The sequence below is a fragment of the Vigna angularis genome, chromosome 7 (assembly GCF_016808095.1).
Source record: "Vigna angularis cultivar LongXiaoDou No.4 chromosome 7, ASM1680809v1, whole genome shotgun sequence".
Lineage (NCBI taxonomy): Eukaryota > Viridiplantae > Streptophyta > Magnoliopsida > Fabales > Fabaceae > Vigna > Vigna angularis.
The window spans coordinates 18,212,769-18,229,492 of record NC_068976.1 but is presented as its reverse complement, the minus strand read 5'-3'; the positions used below and the strand labels follow the sequence as shown (position 1 = coordinate 18,229,492).

At 35.2% G+C, this 16,724-nt stretch overlaps 3 protein-coding genes across 4 annotated transcripts; 1 reads left to right on the top strand and 2 right to left on the bottom strand.

The window, feature by feature from the left end:
- Positions 1-579: 579 nt before the first annotated feature.
- Positions 580-1,896, top strand: LOC128197732 (protein TIFY 5A-like). The gene is made up of 3 exons (XM_052880209.1): positions 580-972; positions 1,097-1,184; positions 1,606-1,896. The coding sequence occupies exons 1-3, from the start codon at positions 914-916 to the stop codon at positions 1,777-1,779; spliced, it is 321 nt and encodes a 106-aa protein (XP_052736169.1). The 5' UTR covers positions 580-913; the 3' UTR covers positions 1,780-1,896.
- Positions 1,897-2,045: 149 nt separating this feature from the next.
- Positions 2,046-4,530, bottom strand: LOC108322746 (UDP-glycosyltransferase 82A1). The gene is made up of 2 exons (XM_052880208.1): positions 3,829-4,530; positions 2,046-3,230 (listed from the first exon to the last, which is right to left on the bottom strand). The coding sequence occupies exons 1-2, from the start codon at positions 4,295-4,297 to the stop codon at positions 2,302-2,304; spliced, it is 1,398 nt and encodes a 465-aa protein (XP_052736168.1). The 5' UTR covers positions 4,298-4,530; the 3' UTR covers positions 2,046-2,301.
- Positions 4,531-7,974: 3,444 nt separating this feature from the next.
- On the bottom strand, positions 7,975-15,147 carry LOC108322754 (serine/threonine-protein kinase BSK1). Of its 2 annotated transcripts, none has more exons than XM_017554979.2 (7): positions 14,352-15,147; positions 14,019-14,258; positions 13,832-13,917; positions 12,947-13,117; positions 8,943-9,107; positions 8,746-8,859; positions 7,975-8,647 (listed from the first exon to the last, which is right to left on the bottom strand). In XM_017554979.2, exons 1-7 carry the CDS (start codon positions 14,854-14,856, stop codon positions 8,393-8,395), a joined length of 1,536 nt encoding a protein of 511 aa, XP_017410468.1. In that variant the 5' UTR covers positions 14,857-15,147; the 3' UTR covers positions 7,975-8,392. The 2 variants fall into 2 exon arrangements, with proteins under 2 accessions (XP_017410468.1, XP_017410467.1); XM_017554978.2 differs by having other exon boundaries at positions 12,947-13,135; positions 14,352-15,142.
- Between the last annotated feature and the right edge of the window lie 1,577 nt (positions 15,148-16,724).

The window sequence follows — 16,724 nt, the reverse complement described above, 5'->3', positions numbered from 1 at the left end:
GTTAAACCAAACCTATTTATCCCAAGTCAGACCTACATGCTACAAATATCCATAGGCTAAAAATATCTTAGGGTATTAGGCCGACAAAGTGGAGCACATGATTCTTAGATATTTCACTCTTTCTAATCAAGTAGAACAACCATGCACGACTTCACAACACTCACTCACACGTGGAACGTGACACATGAGAACATTAGACACTGCTCACATGACTCCAGCAATAATATCTACTCTTCCACTAGGTTCAGTTTTAACAAACTACGTTTCTACTCAAAATTCACACAGAAATGTGAAGAAATGGAGACCAAGAATGTCACAGAAAAAAACTACAAAAAAGAGGTTTAAAAACTACACAAAAGTTTGTGGTTGTAACTTACAAATTTAAAATATACGATGACAAATTTCAGATTTTATAAAACTGAATTAGATTTAAATAATTCTTTTCTATAAAACTTATGATGTAAAATTGAGAATGAAAGGGAAATGGTTAAAACATGTCATTTTCAAATTAATTGTATCACGCGATAGAGATCAGAGGGAGGACGTACAAGACACATATAATGCAGAAAGAGGGAGTTACACAGAGAAAGTAAAACAAAGTAAAGTCGACCAAGTGACCTAATTTCTAATTTGGGTAAGAATGCACTTTGGAAGAGCAAACAATGGTAGCTGTCATGTTATAGAACTCACATGAAAATGCAGATTCATAAAACCTATCCTACCTAATATCTCTAACCATATTCAATAGTTTTGCCATGTGTAACTCATTTCCCACACATTCTTATTTTTTCAACTCATTTTCATTCTTTCCTTTTTATATCTATATATTTGTGTAACCTTCAAATCTCTGTCTCTTCCTGTCCTTTTTTTACTTCTCCAATATACTTCCATTTTTCACTTTTCCAGTTAATATATGAAGAGAAACTGCTATCTCGATCTTCGTCTTCATTCTTCCTCTTCTCATACTTCAATGCAAGCAACCTCCACTCTTTCTTTTCAATATTTTATACTGTTGCTTATTTTTTCTATGCCTAACCACATCTTCTTCTTCATTCCTTATTCACTGATTTCCTTCTTTACTGCAAGATATTTGTAGGAATGGGAAGTTCAACCTACACAGTATTAAACTTGCAGCTGTTCTTCATAACCAACGCCACTGCATTTTTGACACTACAGAACTTCAGGTAATATCTCTAATTATACATATATCTTCTTCTTTCTTTCTACCCTTTCAAGAAAGGTTTATGATAGATTGTAAGTAAAAATGTAGTATTTCATTAACTACATTATAACGGTTTTTGTAATCATGTATCCATTCAACATTGATTAATTAAAATTAATAATTGTTCATGTTCAAAATTTCTTATTGAATAATATATTTATTTAACCGAGCTGTTCTTTCTTGAAATGTGCTTTTTGTTCTCTTCCCTTCATGGATACTTATATTAGAAGAAGAAAATAAAAGGAGTGTGCTTTATGTTTTCTCTAAATCTGGAAAATAATCCAATCGGCATTTAGTTCACAAAATGAGAGAAAATAATAATTGTTGAATTGGTTGTTAATTAAACGAAAAGCAATGTCTAAAAATGAAATATATGCATGCAGGCAAGAGCGATAATATGGTTGGCAAGTAGAGAAATGGTGAAAACCAGAAGCTTGCGTTCTGAAGCATTATTAGTACATATTTCGCCACACCTCTCCATCAAGAAATCACTTCAGAATTTCCTGCAGAGGAGAAAGAAACGAAAATCTTATCAAAGGAACAGTGACAAAAATTAGTCATATATATATATATATATATATATATATATATATATATGAACGAATCCTTGTTCCTTCTCTGTATTTGCTCTGGATACTAATATTTCTTCAATGAAAAAGGTCTCTTTCAACCCACCACCATATATATATATATATATTTGACAGTTATATTTTCTTTATTGAAACATGTTAATTAAGTTTGGTGAGGTTGAGAAAAACAGCTACACCATATCTGGTTTGGATGTGCTTTTTATTTTGAGCTACTCAACTCAGGACTCAAGGGATTAATATAAAAACCACCACTTTGTAATATCTTGCAATACACACAAAAGGGGAAATTACTAATATTATTATACTTCCACTAAAAAATATACATAGATTGAAGTGCTTGTTTTTCCTTCCGAAGAGTGCTTATTATTCCTTCTGAACAGTAGAACATTATCGTTAGTTTCAGAACTCTCCACCTCAACCTTCTAGCTGGGAATTTCAGTCCAATGTATAGTTATAACATATAGCACAATTACTGTTGTTGTTGGAAAATCAAAAACAAGGAATGTTTATTTCACTTGCATCTTGAGTAGTTGTAGTTGTTGAAGATGTCTTCTTGAGATCTTCTAGGAAGGTTTTGAACATGGAAGCTCCTGTGTTATTGTTACCAGCCATGATTCTTTGATTCAGTAGTTTTAATCGTCCTTCCATCTCCTTATCTTGTATCACCCTAACAATTCCTTCTTGAACATCCTTTGCCTCCAGCCCGTTGAGTTTTAAGCCTACCTTCCAAACCTCAACAACAAACGCACAGTTCACAAACTGGTCCCCTGCCACAGGGTAGCACAACAATTTCTTTTCGAACTGCAGAGCCTCCAATATGGAATTCCACCCACAGTGTGTGATATAACAAGCCACAGACTCATGCTGCAAAATCTGTTTCTGCGGTGCCCAGCTCACCACTCTGCCTCTGTCTTCCTTCTCAACCCTTTCCAGAAATCCATTCGGCAAGCCTTGCCGCCAACTCGACCTCAACACCCAAATGAATGGCCTCCCCGAAGCCTCGAGCGCCACTGCCAGATTTCTCAGCTTCGCTTCCCCAATCGGACTCACCCAACTTCCGAATGAGATGTATATAACTGATTTCTTCTTCTGCTTTGCCACCCACTTCAAGCAGCTCAAATCTTCCTCCCAAAAGCTCACACTTTTCGCTATCCCATTCCTGCACATAGGCCCTATAGGCAACACGCGTGGCCACCCTTCTGTACCCATCTTCCTGTTTTCCACTTCCAGTTTGCTTTCTTCGGGAAACGAATTCACCAGCAGCCATTTCAGAGCACTTGACCTCTCCAGAGTTCTTTTCCAAAATTTAAATCTCGCTTTCCTCGCAGCTTCTGTTCCGACAAGCCACGGAAGATCCTCGGTCGAAATCACCGGCAGCTCCGGACGAAGGCTGAATTTCCCCTCGTGTTGCGGAAGTCCTGCAAAAGAAAGTAAAACAGCGCGATATCACCATCTATTGGCAAGAACCAAGGGTATAGAATACAAACACAGACAGATGATACTATCTTTCTGTTTCTCTTTCTCATTAACAAGGTAATCAAACAGTGTTAGTAATATAGTCTAAGAGGGACTTCAAAATAACAGTTCATCGGACTGCATAGGAATTCTATGGTATCCGACACTATTTCATTGTTATTTGCTACCTCGGACTTGTAATCATAAACAATTGGAAAATAATGAGTGTGAATCTCACGTTTTGGACGGAAAGGAGTGAGTGTTGAAAAGACTAAATTTTGATGTATATTAATCTGAAACAAAAACAAGATGTAGGGACAAAAGGCAGCAAAGTGTATTTTTAAAGCAGATAAATCCTAGAATCTTCGATTTATTTTTCTAGAGCTTTATGATTAAAGTTTGAATATTTACGAGAGTTCCTCATCGGTAAAAATACAACTATTGCTTTAATGAAATTTTAACCAACATAAAATAGTAATTAATTAATAGAAGAGTTGTAGTTGATAATATTATAGTATGATATTATAGTTACAGAAAGATGGAGGAAAGTGAAGGGAAGACCGTTGTGAGAAAGGAGACGACGGTTGAGCATGAGAGGAATGGAAGCGATGAAAAGGTAAGAAGCGAACATGGCGGGCCAGAACCCAGCAACGGGGATGGCAGACCTGTGGGCCGATTCGATGGCCCAAGAGGCCAAGAGGTCAACCACCAGGCACGCCACCTCACCACCCTCTCCACGGACCTTCTCTATCAGGCCTTCCAAATCACTCGGCATCCTCTTCTCCATGGCCGATTCGATCGCAAAGAAATCTGGGCTTTCCTCCGCCTGGCCCATTCCATCACCCAGGCCCACCCACCTGAGCCCGTCCTCCTGCTCCTCCTGACCGTGAATCATGCGGTGGAAAGAGTGGGGAAGGACAATGAGAGGGTGAAATCCTTGGGCCAGGAAAGCCCAGGCTAGGTTTTGCATGGGAGTGACATGTCCCTGTGCGGGATACGGAACCAGGATGATTATTTCCTTCTTCTTCATCTTTGACGATCTTGAACTCAGCTTCTTTCTTCTCCCTTCCAAGCACACCTATTTATATTATTTTTTTCAACTGAACATGTGCTTCCAAAACTTCATTTCCTCTCTCCCATTACATAACCATTACAAATACTCCATTTCTGCTTTTTAAAATATTCACATTGTTTTCTTCCTGCACTCTTCACCGATAAAATATTATCCAATCATTTTCGACTTTCTTTAACTATTCTTTTTAAACTGAGCATTACAAGTTTAATTTTCGAATGTTCCAGTGGTTTGTATATATTTATAGAGAAGAAACGTGAGAAGAGTTGACATGTTACTATTGGCGCCTACAACGAGGAACAACTAGATAACGTAGGTAGGTTTGGCATTAATCCCACCATTCATATCACATTCCTTCTATTTTATTATACCATAATTAAACGCTAATCCCACCTTTGTATGCATTATTATTTAACAATCTAACTAATCCTTCGTTTAGGCTAATCATTAAGCACTATATATGATTACGTTAGATACATTAAAGTAAGATTATATTTATATAGGTTATAACTATATATAATAACAACTCTGCAAAAGAAAATGATTCTAAGTGCTAGTTAGACAGATGTTAAGTAGACTCTATAGTATTGAATAAGAAAAAAAATTTAATAAAAGAGTATATTATGCACTATACTCTTAATAATATTTTTATATTTATTTGATACACAGTACAAGATAAAAAAATATAATTTTTTATATTTTTCAAGAAAAAAGAAAGTAAAAAATTAAAAAACGGTATTATTTATGTACGTGAAAAGTATTATTTTTCTTTTACATGTATAAGTAACTTGTTAATTTTTCTCATTTTTACTGTATTATTACGTTTTCTATTATAATATTTGTTCTTTTTTTCTTTCTTTAAGTATCGTGAGTGTGTATTGATCATTAATTCTCGTATTTGAAAATTTAAACTTTTCCGCTAAGGAAATATTTTCAAAATAAGCAATGGTTTTTTAAAGACTAAAATCATCATCTCTCCAAGAAATCATGTAAGACAAGAGATACCAATCTCTGATTCTCTTGAGGTTGTCAAATGCGTTATTCCTTTTAGCAAAAAATATCCTTATTACGAAGACCAATGGAGAGACCCTGACTAATAAATTAAAAATTATTAAGGTATTGAAATCTCAATAGTCTTAAGAATAACATTGAAAACTTACATAAATTACCGATTTTCGTAGAGATTCATTCGTTATTGCAAAGAAATCATGCAAATTATAAGATATGAGTCACAGTAAAGAAGATTAATGTAATAAGAAAAAGATGAGTTAACAATTTATTTAGGAAATGTATTATTAATAACTTTAAATCTAATTCAATTTTATAAATTTATAAAGTGAAATTTATATTTATTTTTATATTGTAAATTAATTTTATTTTTAGTTAATATAAATTTTTTAATAAATATAATTAAAAAGAATTAAGTTAAGACGGACGTGGAAAGTGGTTGGTATGACGAAGAAAAGAGAGTGACGTTGAAATGTAGGTCAGAACTCACGACAGTGCACTTTGGTAGGCACAGGCATATGCAGCAGTGCAGAAGTACAAAAGTTAGCATGTTCCTTAAAAAAAGGAAAAAGACAAGGCATGAAAAAGATGAACAAGTTCCTAAACAAGAACACTATCAGATTTATTTATATATTTATGAGATGGTGGAGCTTTTGGTTCTCTGTTCACACACACACTTGCATAGCATATCAATTTGCAAATTCGCAATTGGGAAATAATAAGAATAGCACGTGTTTATCGTGCAATTAATCAATTGGAACATCCACTCACTCTTCTTTTTAACAATCATTCCATCATCCACTAAAACAGTAAGAGAATATGACCCTTCTACTTTTTTTTAATACCTTTTCATCTTTACTTTTTGCTTCCTGCAACCCATAATTACCAACTGCACCTCCTTGGTTGCCACCACCATCTCTGTCGGTGCCATCATTGCTAACGCTGCACCATTGCAGCTGCAAAAGAAGAAGAATAAAGACTCGTTTAATTTTGTTTCGTAAAATTTATTCTGAAATGCATTTTACGAGTTTCACAAATCCTATTTGAAAAATCCTCTTTTAAAGTTTTACACGAAATCTTAGCCTAACGAAATCCTCTTTAAAAGTTTTACATTAGTGAAATCTTATCCAGATAAGAAATTACCATTCAAAACTTTGAACATAATTGATTAATGAATCTTTAGTTTATATAATATTTGTTTTTTCATTTCTATTCTATGACTTAGACACATATTTAAAATTTTAACAATTTTTGCTAATAGATGTTATTTTAAAAATTATAGATGCCTTGTAAAAGAAAAAAAAACTATATCTTTTTCCTTTTTACATTTAAATATCACAGTATATTAAAGTTTGAGGTATAAATTAATTTTAATTTCGTAAATAAATTTAGAAATAAAAATATATTTAATTCTTTTAAAATTATCATTTCACCCTTAGCCAAAGTGACTTTTAAATTATTATTGTCGACAAGGAATTGTCCCTCTGAAACAATGATGGTGAAGAACAACAATGACAGCAGTAGTGGTATAATGAGAGGTGTTTTAGTCTTTTTCTATTAGTATGGAGTGTAATTAGTAATAAAGGGCGTGCAGGAAGAAAAAGAGCGTGAAGATAGCTTTCTGAGTTTGCACTGTTGACCAGTTTCTGTGGTTCAAGCCTCCATCCATTTAAACATGCCAGTTGTGTAATTACTTTTTATATTATTAATTTTTTGTTTGTAATTGAATTGTTTAGGAAGTCAGCCACGTGTCACTAAAGATGACACTACTTCAGCTGCCGACGATCTCCGGACATGTGTGGTTCAGAAACAATTGAAGAATTAAGAAAATATCAAATTAAATAAACATAAAGTAATTTTAAAACCGTGAAAGTTGTTGTATTATCTTTACCCAATGATTTTAGGCCGATAAAGATGGCAAAGATATTAATTTTTGCATATATATATATATAAACATTGAAAACCAAATTAAACCTTTTTAACACACTAAAAAACTAAATTGAATCCATAAATAATAAGGAAACTAAAATGAATCAAAGTTAAAGTGTCAACTTTTGAATCAGCTGCGTACACTGATAGTAGTTCTACAACCGGAACTGTTTAGTTGACAGTCTAAAAATAAATGTGGCTATAAATGTTAAGATGCATCATTTGATGATTCTTCAATGATGATGAAATGAGCAGATAAAAAAATTATTTTAGGTCGGGTAATGTATTGGTTTGGAGCAACTTCATCAACCAAAAGTAAAGAATGGAAACCAATATGTAAGCATACATTTTTGGGAATTTAAATAAGGTCATATCATGTTGGAAAATAGAAGAAGGACGAATAACTGAAGTATCGGAGCTTTGGAATATTTGCAAAGTAATACAAGCTCTTCCAAACAAAGTGCACCAAATCTCTATAATCATGTAGATGTGTCTGTAGTATTATAAACTACAACTATTAATGAGTACATTACACTAAACCTTAACGAGGGAAACAAAATGTCATGATGAAAAAATAGTTCACAGTTCTATAAACCGGACAAAAGTATTATAAATATCTGTAAAGAACAAAATCAAACGCTTGATTAAAAATAGTGAGTGCTGCCTACTTCGTACTCAGAATTTACCAATCATGGAAATTTAAACAGAATGTATCACTTCCAACAACTAATATTACGAATAGAAGAGAGATTGCATATGTATTACAATTACTCCATGTAGACATAACATAATATTATGAACACCGAGGCCTTGACCAGTGAAGAGTTAGAATAACCTCAATAAACACTTGGTTGATGGTAACCCAGTAGGCATCAAACAATCAATTTCATTAACAATGGAAAAATTACCGGTATTCCTTCCCAATTCAGAGTGCATAAGCACAGTTTTCAAGTTGTGACCGATTCCTATAAGATGGTGAAATAAAGTGCGTGCGCCATCTACTCCACCAGTGTTGTATTTCTCTGACACATCTTAAACTCACTCAAATGTTAGTTTTGCTTCCCAGCTCAACCTTTATACAGAACTTAGCACCCTCAAATTAGCTCACTGCATAAATTACGATCCTCTTGTTCCTCTTTGTCTCTTCTCTTCCAATGCAGCTGCCTCATTTAACATATCAGCCGCATCCTTGTGCATGTCCAGCTTCGCAAGAGCAACTGATTGCATGTAGAAAGCCGTCGGCCAGTCTGGATAAACGCACTGTGCTTGCATTGCGTCACGTAGTGCAGGATCTGGTTGATCACATAACAGATAGCATAGACTGCGTCTCGCAAAAACAGTTGGGGAGACCATCGTTCCCACATCAATAAACTGCATGAGTAGAACAACGCAGAAGCAACTAAAAAAATTAGCATGCACATAGCTTAGATAGAATCATTTGAAAATGTCAAACAAATGCTATATTGCACCTGGGAATAGTTATCAATGGCTGTCTTGAAATCTTTGTCACGGAATGCATAGTCTCCACGCTTCCTTGCCTCCAGCATATCTCTCATCTGTTGAGTCCACTCTTGGAACGACAGCTGAGCCAATCCAAATTCAAAACTTTATGGCATATTTTTTAACCAAAAGTAGTAAATTTAAAACCACTGAACCCATCAGTTACCTCATTAGTTCCTTCATCATCTCTGTAGTGTGTCGCGACCAAGATCTGATGTATTGCAGTAAGGTCCATTCTTGAACAAGCCTCTCCCATTGCTGAAAGAGGACGTTGTGGGGTTGATGGAGCTTCCTCATGCTTTGGAATTCCAAGCATTATGTGAGAACGAACCTGAAGCACGTAACATTAATAATCAATTACAATTATTGCTGCTTATTTCCTTTCATATAACTACATTGCCGTTTAACAATTATATATTTCCATATCAAGTGAGAGATGTTGGCATTGCTACAGCTCAACCTGCACCTTCAATCCCTTTTCTACTTTTGTACAACGACAAATACATGATAAGCGGGAAAGACAATAAAAACACTTGCATGCATGACAAATAATAAATACTATGCGTGGAAGAACTTTATTTAGTCACGTTCAGCTTTAAATAGAATTAGCTTGGCTTGTGCACTAGTTTTATTATTCTTGAACACATTCTTGCAAGACATGCATTCATGCAAAGTTAAAATTTACAGATAGATAACTAAATTTTGTGATAGCTATATGTTCAAAATCTTCAGTGTATAGGCATGAATATCATATATACTATGTACTGGTTCAGAATTTTCCAGCTGCAAGTACATGCAAACCTAAAAGTAGCTTCGGGCTCATTGTAGTCCAATGGCAACCAAAGAAAATTTTGTACCGGTCATAATGTCATTCAACTAGATGCATAACATAAGCTCAAACCTTGAAATCATGCAAGTCTAACAACTGGATCATCTATAAATTACAATGCTGACAGATAGGTCAAGTATGAACACAGCAGGAAGATAGTTGCCCCATGACTTAAAAGTCAAATATTCAAATTACTGAAATAATCTCTCTTCGCTTGTGGGGCTAAGCTTGCATGATACATACATCCTCCCTAGACTCCATTTGGTAGCAATATGTACTAGATTGTCCTATACATAAAATGATTGAATAATATGAATTCAAATTTGTTTCTTAGCGTTGAAACCACCTTAATTGTGATTGATTGATTACCCTTGGCTTGCCCTTTGGCCTATTTGGGGTTGTCTTAATTTTAGCCTTGAACAGGTGTATTTAGTTTCCCGTCACCTAGAGACATAGTTTAGACAGATATTATAATTTATAAATCTCGAATAATCATGTCCCCACAAGATGATTTTGGGGATTCCATTAGGCCCTAAACCCAAATGTTAAGATGCATCAATCTATCCTAAATTTGTTACTTAGTCACCTGTATTTCTACCCAGTGTAGATGTTTATTTCTAGGCCTGAGGGAGGTTTTTATTCTAAGATGATATTTTGACTCGTTGTTAGGCCACCTATATTGTCATGCTCTTGACCCATAGGTTTGAGTGTGAGGATCTAGGAGTTACCTTAATTGCAACCTCGAGTCTATTATCAATTCATTATTGGACCAACTGTACTTGTCCATGGTCTAAATATATGTTCTTAGATGTGGAGGGATTTTGTTATTAGATAATGAGCATGTGGTGTCGAGATTCCACATAAATATGGCTAAGGTAGTGTTTATAAGGCTTGAATAGTTTTCTAAAAGTCAATTCCATAGGATTAAAGTTCTCTAAAATAGTACTTAAGTTTATCCTATATTCATTTTTGGGTCACCTACACATCCTTGGGCATGAAAAGAGTGTTAGAAAGCCACCGTAACTGAAATCACTCACTCACTCACTCCAAACCCACCTTAATTGAAACTTCTTCTGGTGTTTCCTTAATTGCAGTACTAAGCAATGTGTTTAGTCCAACATTACCTAAAGATATTACCTAAATAGGGCTCACAAAGCTCAACCAATTCACACTTTACAAGTCACTATTGTACAATTGAGTTAGGCTTTAATCCTAAATTTTAAGAAAATCCCAAAACTTACAATAGATTCATTTTGGACCACTTGTATTTATCTACACTCTATATGTTTATTTTTAGGCTTTGGGAGAGCATAGTTATTGAAAAAGGGGCAAAAGGAGCGTTTTAAGATCTCAAATCGACTAGTGATAAGGCTTATGTAATCCTTATAAGGCTTTGATAGTTCTCACTTTACAAATTAGTTTTTTAAGTTGACTTTAAGATTGACTAGGAGCTTAAGTCCAAATTCTTTCGAGGTAAAAGAGTTTATCCAATATGATTGAGTATGTTGGATAGCCGTCAAACCAGGTTTCACATGGTGGCTCATAGCAGCCACGTTGGGCATTGCATAGTGGCAGTCTAAAGCGACCATGCAGGAAATTGTGAATCATGTGCACTGGTGAGTGTTCATGTGTCTTCTCCACTTATTTAGGCGTGTTTTACAAAAGTTAGTTATGGCAGTTATATACTATAGATAGGAACCTAGTTGATACTTAACTACGAGTTGTGAGTTCAATTGAAAAAACAAAAAACTGAGTTGAGCAAGAGTTCACTGAGAGAAAGTTTGTTTGTAATCTTTGAGAATAGTGAATTTTGCTGTGGTCGTAGATTGAAGTTCGTTAATACTTCAATCAAAACACATTATTTGTGTGTGTGATTCTTTCTTGTTCTTCTTTTGTTTATCTTCAGTTACATTTGCGGTAGCAATTGTGTTGGAAGGCACTTCGGCAATGAATTTGTCAGGCTATTCCACAACAACTTGGTCAGGTGAATATGGAAATCAATCATCATGACTTCCGCAAAGTATGAGATTGAGAAGTTCATTGGTTTCAACGATTTTGGATTGTCGCAGTTGAAGATGCATGCCTTCTAGTTCAACTAAGTCTCCTTGAAGCTCTAGAAGGTGAATCAAGCTTGACATAGCCATGCCGGAAAAGGACAAGAAAGTGCTATTGGGGAATACTCATAGCGCAATTGTGTTTAGCTTTGGTAGCAAGGTGTTAAGGCCAGTCTCAAAGAAGAATACTGCATACCAAGGTAAAGCTTGCAAAGTCCAACTTAATGTAGCACAACAGAAACCAAAGGAAACTCTAGACTACTACATTCATGGGGACTATCTTCAACTCCATCACACTCTAGTGCTAAATACTTCTTGTCGATAGTAGACAATTACTCAAGAAAGTTATGACTCTATACTAAAAAAACCGATCAACTAGAAATATTGTCAATGTAGTCCGTATAAAGCTTTGACAGTCTGGGACTTACAAACCAGTTCTTTAATGGAGCTATATTAAGCCCTAAGCCCAAATTCTAAGAACTAGGCATAGATAAAAAGCTTTGACTAAGCTCTTTATGAGATAGATGTATGCAAAGAGCAGGTTTCTTCAAGGTCATATTGTGTATATTTCTAGATAACGTCACATCAGAAAAATTACCAAAATTTCTTTTATCCTTTAAAACTAACAAACTAATAGTAATACATTAAAGATTTATTTTTTGGGAGGAGACCTCGCTAAAGGTGACCAGTTAGGCTCTTGAGCGAAGATTAGTCATCAATGAAGGTGATGGACACTCCGTAACAATATCATGGTATGAAATAGATATAGAATAACTCTTAAACAAGGACCAAACAACAAAGATGACTAAATCTTTCCTAACTGAACTTCTCAATCAGCTAGAACAAAAAACCAATTACTTTGGCAGTTTGAGAACTAGACATATCAAACATCTATAAACTATCTTATACACAAAAACCCTTACCATATTATATCATCTCAAGAAAGAGAGGTTTAGGGCCTAAAGAAATCCTAATCAGATTCAAAATGAACATTTATAAATCACAGCCTAATATTTGGATTGCAATGTTTAATGTAATTTGAGGATGGTGAGCTAAGCGACACCAACCAAGCAGATTTCATTATGCGGTGAGTAATCAAAGAAAGAAATATTAAATATCACGAGTCAGAATTTAAATATTAGACATTTAGGAACTTGAACATCCAACATGAACCCTAATTCATGTGGACGATGGAATATATGGTAGGGCTGTTGAATCAACAAAGTTCCAATCCCAGTATTCAGTAAAAAATATGCTTCGTTATTAAGTTAAAGAAGGAATATGTACATCGGGTTTTGTGTGCAATGGGGCAAGTGTTGTGACCAAATCTTTTGTATCAGGCCGCTCCCTCGGTTCATATTGCAAGCATTTGGAGGCAAGATTAACAACCACTGTCGCTTCTTCTGTTGAAAACTTTCCCTCCAAATGTGAATCCATTAAGAGCATATTGTTCTTCCCCTGTATCATATCAAGTGCCTGCAAACAAAATCAGATAACTCCATATGGCACCAACCAAAAAAGCTAATTGAACAAGTCAGCATCCATAACTGATGTAAAAAACTCAGGTACCTATAATAGCATCTGCAACTTCCATTTTTAGTTATCAATCAAAGAAAATGATTGCCATACCTTGAGTTCCCATTAGAAAATGTTCACGGTTTATTTATTGTACTATATTATGATATCATTTATAAGGTAATATAACAAGCACTTACAAACACAATAACAGCCAAGATCCGCAGGGAAAACACTGAAACTAAGAATTACATGTTTAAGATTAAAATACCACAATTAAAAACATAGAAGCATTTAAAGCTTTTAATGATATGTGGAAATATTAGACAACTAATACATCAACGGGTCGTGAAAAGGGTAAGTTGATTCAGGGAAGGGAGGTTTCATTTATAGTTTTTAATTAATTGTCCATCCTATATTTGGTAGTTAAGCAGGCAAATGAAAGATATACTAGAATTCAACAATGTCTATATATAGAGCCATGAATTGGTTACAGTTAATCCTGCTTGCGAAGCTATTTTGATAGGGTAAGAAATACTCCCAAGAGAACTAGCAGTTGACATTATTTATGCAGAAGGTGAGAGTTTGATATAGAGTTAAAAAAAATGTGCAAAGTAGTAAGGCGAAGAGAAAGGTAAAAGGATAGAAGGCAGTTACATGACTGGGAGGAATGTGTTTGCCACTGAGGAGGTCTAGAAGGACAGTTCCAAAGCTGTAAATTACACTTTCAGGGGTGACCCTTCCTGTAATAATAGAACAGAAAAGGAATTATTTGAATAGAGAGAAACGTAGTAATTGGTGAGAGTTATAAAAGTAAATAAATAGCAAGAAGGCGGTTAGTTACCGTTTCTTAAATATTCAGGAGGTGTATAAGCAAGATTGGTGCTATAACTCTTGCCATCCCTGCTGTTCTTCATAAAACCGAAACAAGAGAGACGAGGATCACCTTCCTGGTCGAAGAGAACACGGTAAGCATTCAAGTCATGGTACAGGGGGCGCCCCTCCGAACTGCAATAATGCAAAGCCTGAGCGATGTACAGAGCAACCCGCAAGCGCATGGCCCACTCAATGGTCTGAGTTTCCCCTGAAGGAAGGAAGAAGGAAGTAAGACACAAGAGACAAGTTAAAAAGGAATAGAAAAAACGAAAGAAGAAGAAGAAGAAGAAGAAGATGATACAGTGGAAGAGATGCTTGGCGAGAGTGTCATTGGGCATGTACTCCGCAACGAGGAGCCTCTCATCGCCGTCGCAACAGTAACCGATTAAATTAGCGAGCCTTGGGTGGCGCAACTTGCCAACGCCGGAAGCCTCTTCAACGAATTGCTTGGGATCCGGCCAGGCAGCCTTGCTGAACTTCTTGACTGCAATCCAACGGCTCTGGTTCTGGAGACGACCCTTGTAGACGAGGTTAGGCGCCTTGTCACCACTCTCCGAGACGATATACTCTGAGCTGAAATTGTTGGTGGCCGCCTTGAGCTCCGGCAGCGAGAACTCGGCAAAGGAGAAATCAACCCCCTCTTTGTCTCCATCTCCCTCTCCATCTCCGGCAGAAGTCCTCTGGTGTGTTCCGTACGCCTGCTCTTTCTCCTTCTCCTTTTCCTTTTCCTTTTCCTTTTCCTTTTCCCTCTCCGGGTGAGTCTCCCTCTCACCCACTCTCAGTATCGACGATTGGCAGCAACCCATCTTCACGCTCTCTTTCTATCTTCAGCAATTATCACCGATCATCAGATCTGCGTTCGCCTGTTCGCCTGATTTGCCCTTTCCGTTCTTCTTCTCTGTTTGTATTCTATTCTATCCAACCTTTCATTCGCATCCCTTCCGTCACTGTTGCTTAATTACTAATCACTGTTTACTAATTACAACTCAATCCACCACTGCATCCTCCTTCCTTCACTCCTTATTATTATTATTATTATTATTCTATTCTATCTCAAACATTTTCACCTTTCTTTCTCTCTTTAACCACTGCTTCCTCGCACCAACCCAATCAATGCTTTTAGCTTCATTTATTTATCTTCTTTTTATAAACACGCTTTTAATTATCCTCCTTCAACCTAAAACTTCTTAGCTCCACCAATAACACCTTCCCACTAATCCTCCCTAAATTTTTCTTTCTTACAATAATTACTTCTTCTTTTTTTCTTTTACATTTCCAAACTTTATCTATACTTTCTCATTGCTCGATCAAGAGTCCTCTAATCTCACCGTCATAATAGGAGTTAGAAGGTAGTCAACCTATAGAAGCTTCTTCGCAAATTCCATTCTCCATTATTCTGGCAAACCATGGATCACGTGCTGCCCTTCACTACAAAAACTGAGATGCATGTTCTAACCAAGTCAAGCTTTTTCCTTTTCTTCATTTCTTTTATGGGGTTGGTCTTACTTCCATCACTCTTCTCCAACGTTAACAAAAAAAAAAACATCTTCAAATAGATATTTGTTTTCCACAAAAGTTGTCTCAATTCCACCACCACAAAAAACTATCCTAAACTCACTTCAAACTCCTTGGTACTACTACTTCATGGGTAAAAGCATAACATCCTAGGACTCCTTCACTAATTTTCGTACACTTCACCTCAACTTTTGTACGTTTCACTTGGAGTGCAGCAGTAAAAATTAGTCACAATTACATCTTTATAATAATAAAAAAACAAAGATAGAGTTGTAAAATATATATTACTCACAAAAAATTTAACTTCAGTAGATATGATTATAGCAACCCCTCCAAATTCAATAATAAGCAATGTCATTTTGGGATAACTGTGATCTGCTATGCTACCTTTTTGCCGAAAGACAGTTCAATTTTGTTTAAAAAGTTTATAAAGGACAAAAAAAAGTAATAATCTTTCGCGTAAGCAATAAACAGCCCATTCTGTAATGAGAAAACTGTAATGAGAAAAACGGAATGTTAGCGGCTAAAGGGTAAATAATGCAATTAAATAATACAAATTTTAGAGACAAAATATTATTACAGTGTGTGGATAATCGCTGTAAAAGGTAAAAACAAAAACATCATGTCAAAATAATTCAGTTCTGTAGGGTGGCACGTACATTGCAGTAGTCACAGTCCTATCTTTTGAAAACACCTCTGCACCTTCTCATTATGGGTGTACAAAATGCAATGTTCATTAATGGTCTGTTTCTTTAGATTTATTTTGGAATAAAAAAGGTGCGAAAAATGTTAATGAGAATAAAGTTTTACTATATTGTAGGGAAAAGATAAAATTGAAATGTCAAGCTTCACATATAAAAAAAATCTTCAAAAATAAAAAGAAAACAGTGAGAGAAGTGAGAAAAAAACTGTGGAACCTACTAAAAGAATAAATAACATAATTTTAAATAAAAAAATCTTCCTCATCAATGCAAAGTCACTGCTCAACGTTATGATCTATTTGAGAAAGATGCTTTATATATCAATTTCATAATCTAAAAAAGAGTAAAATTATCCTTAATTTCTATAACTAAAAAGACTTCCAACGCAAAGAATCATAATAAGAAGCTAATAAAAACTACATTTAATATGTGGGTAATTTTATCTAAACTACAAAAAA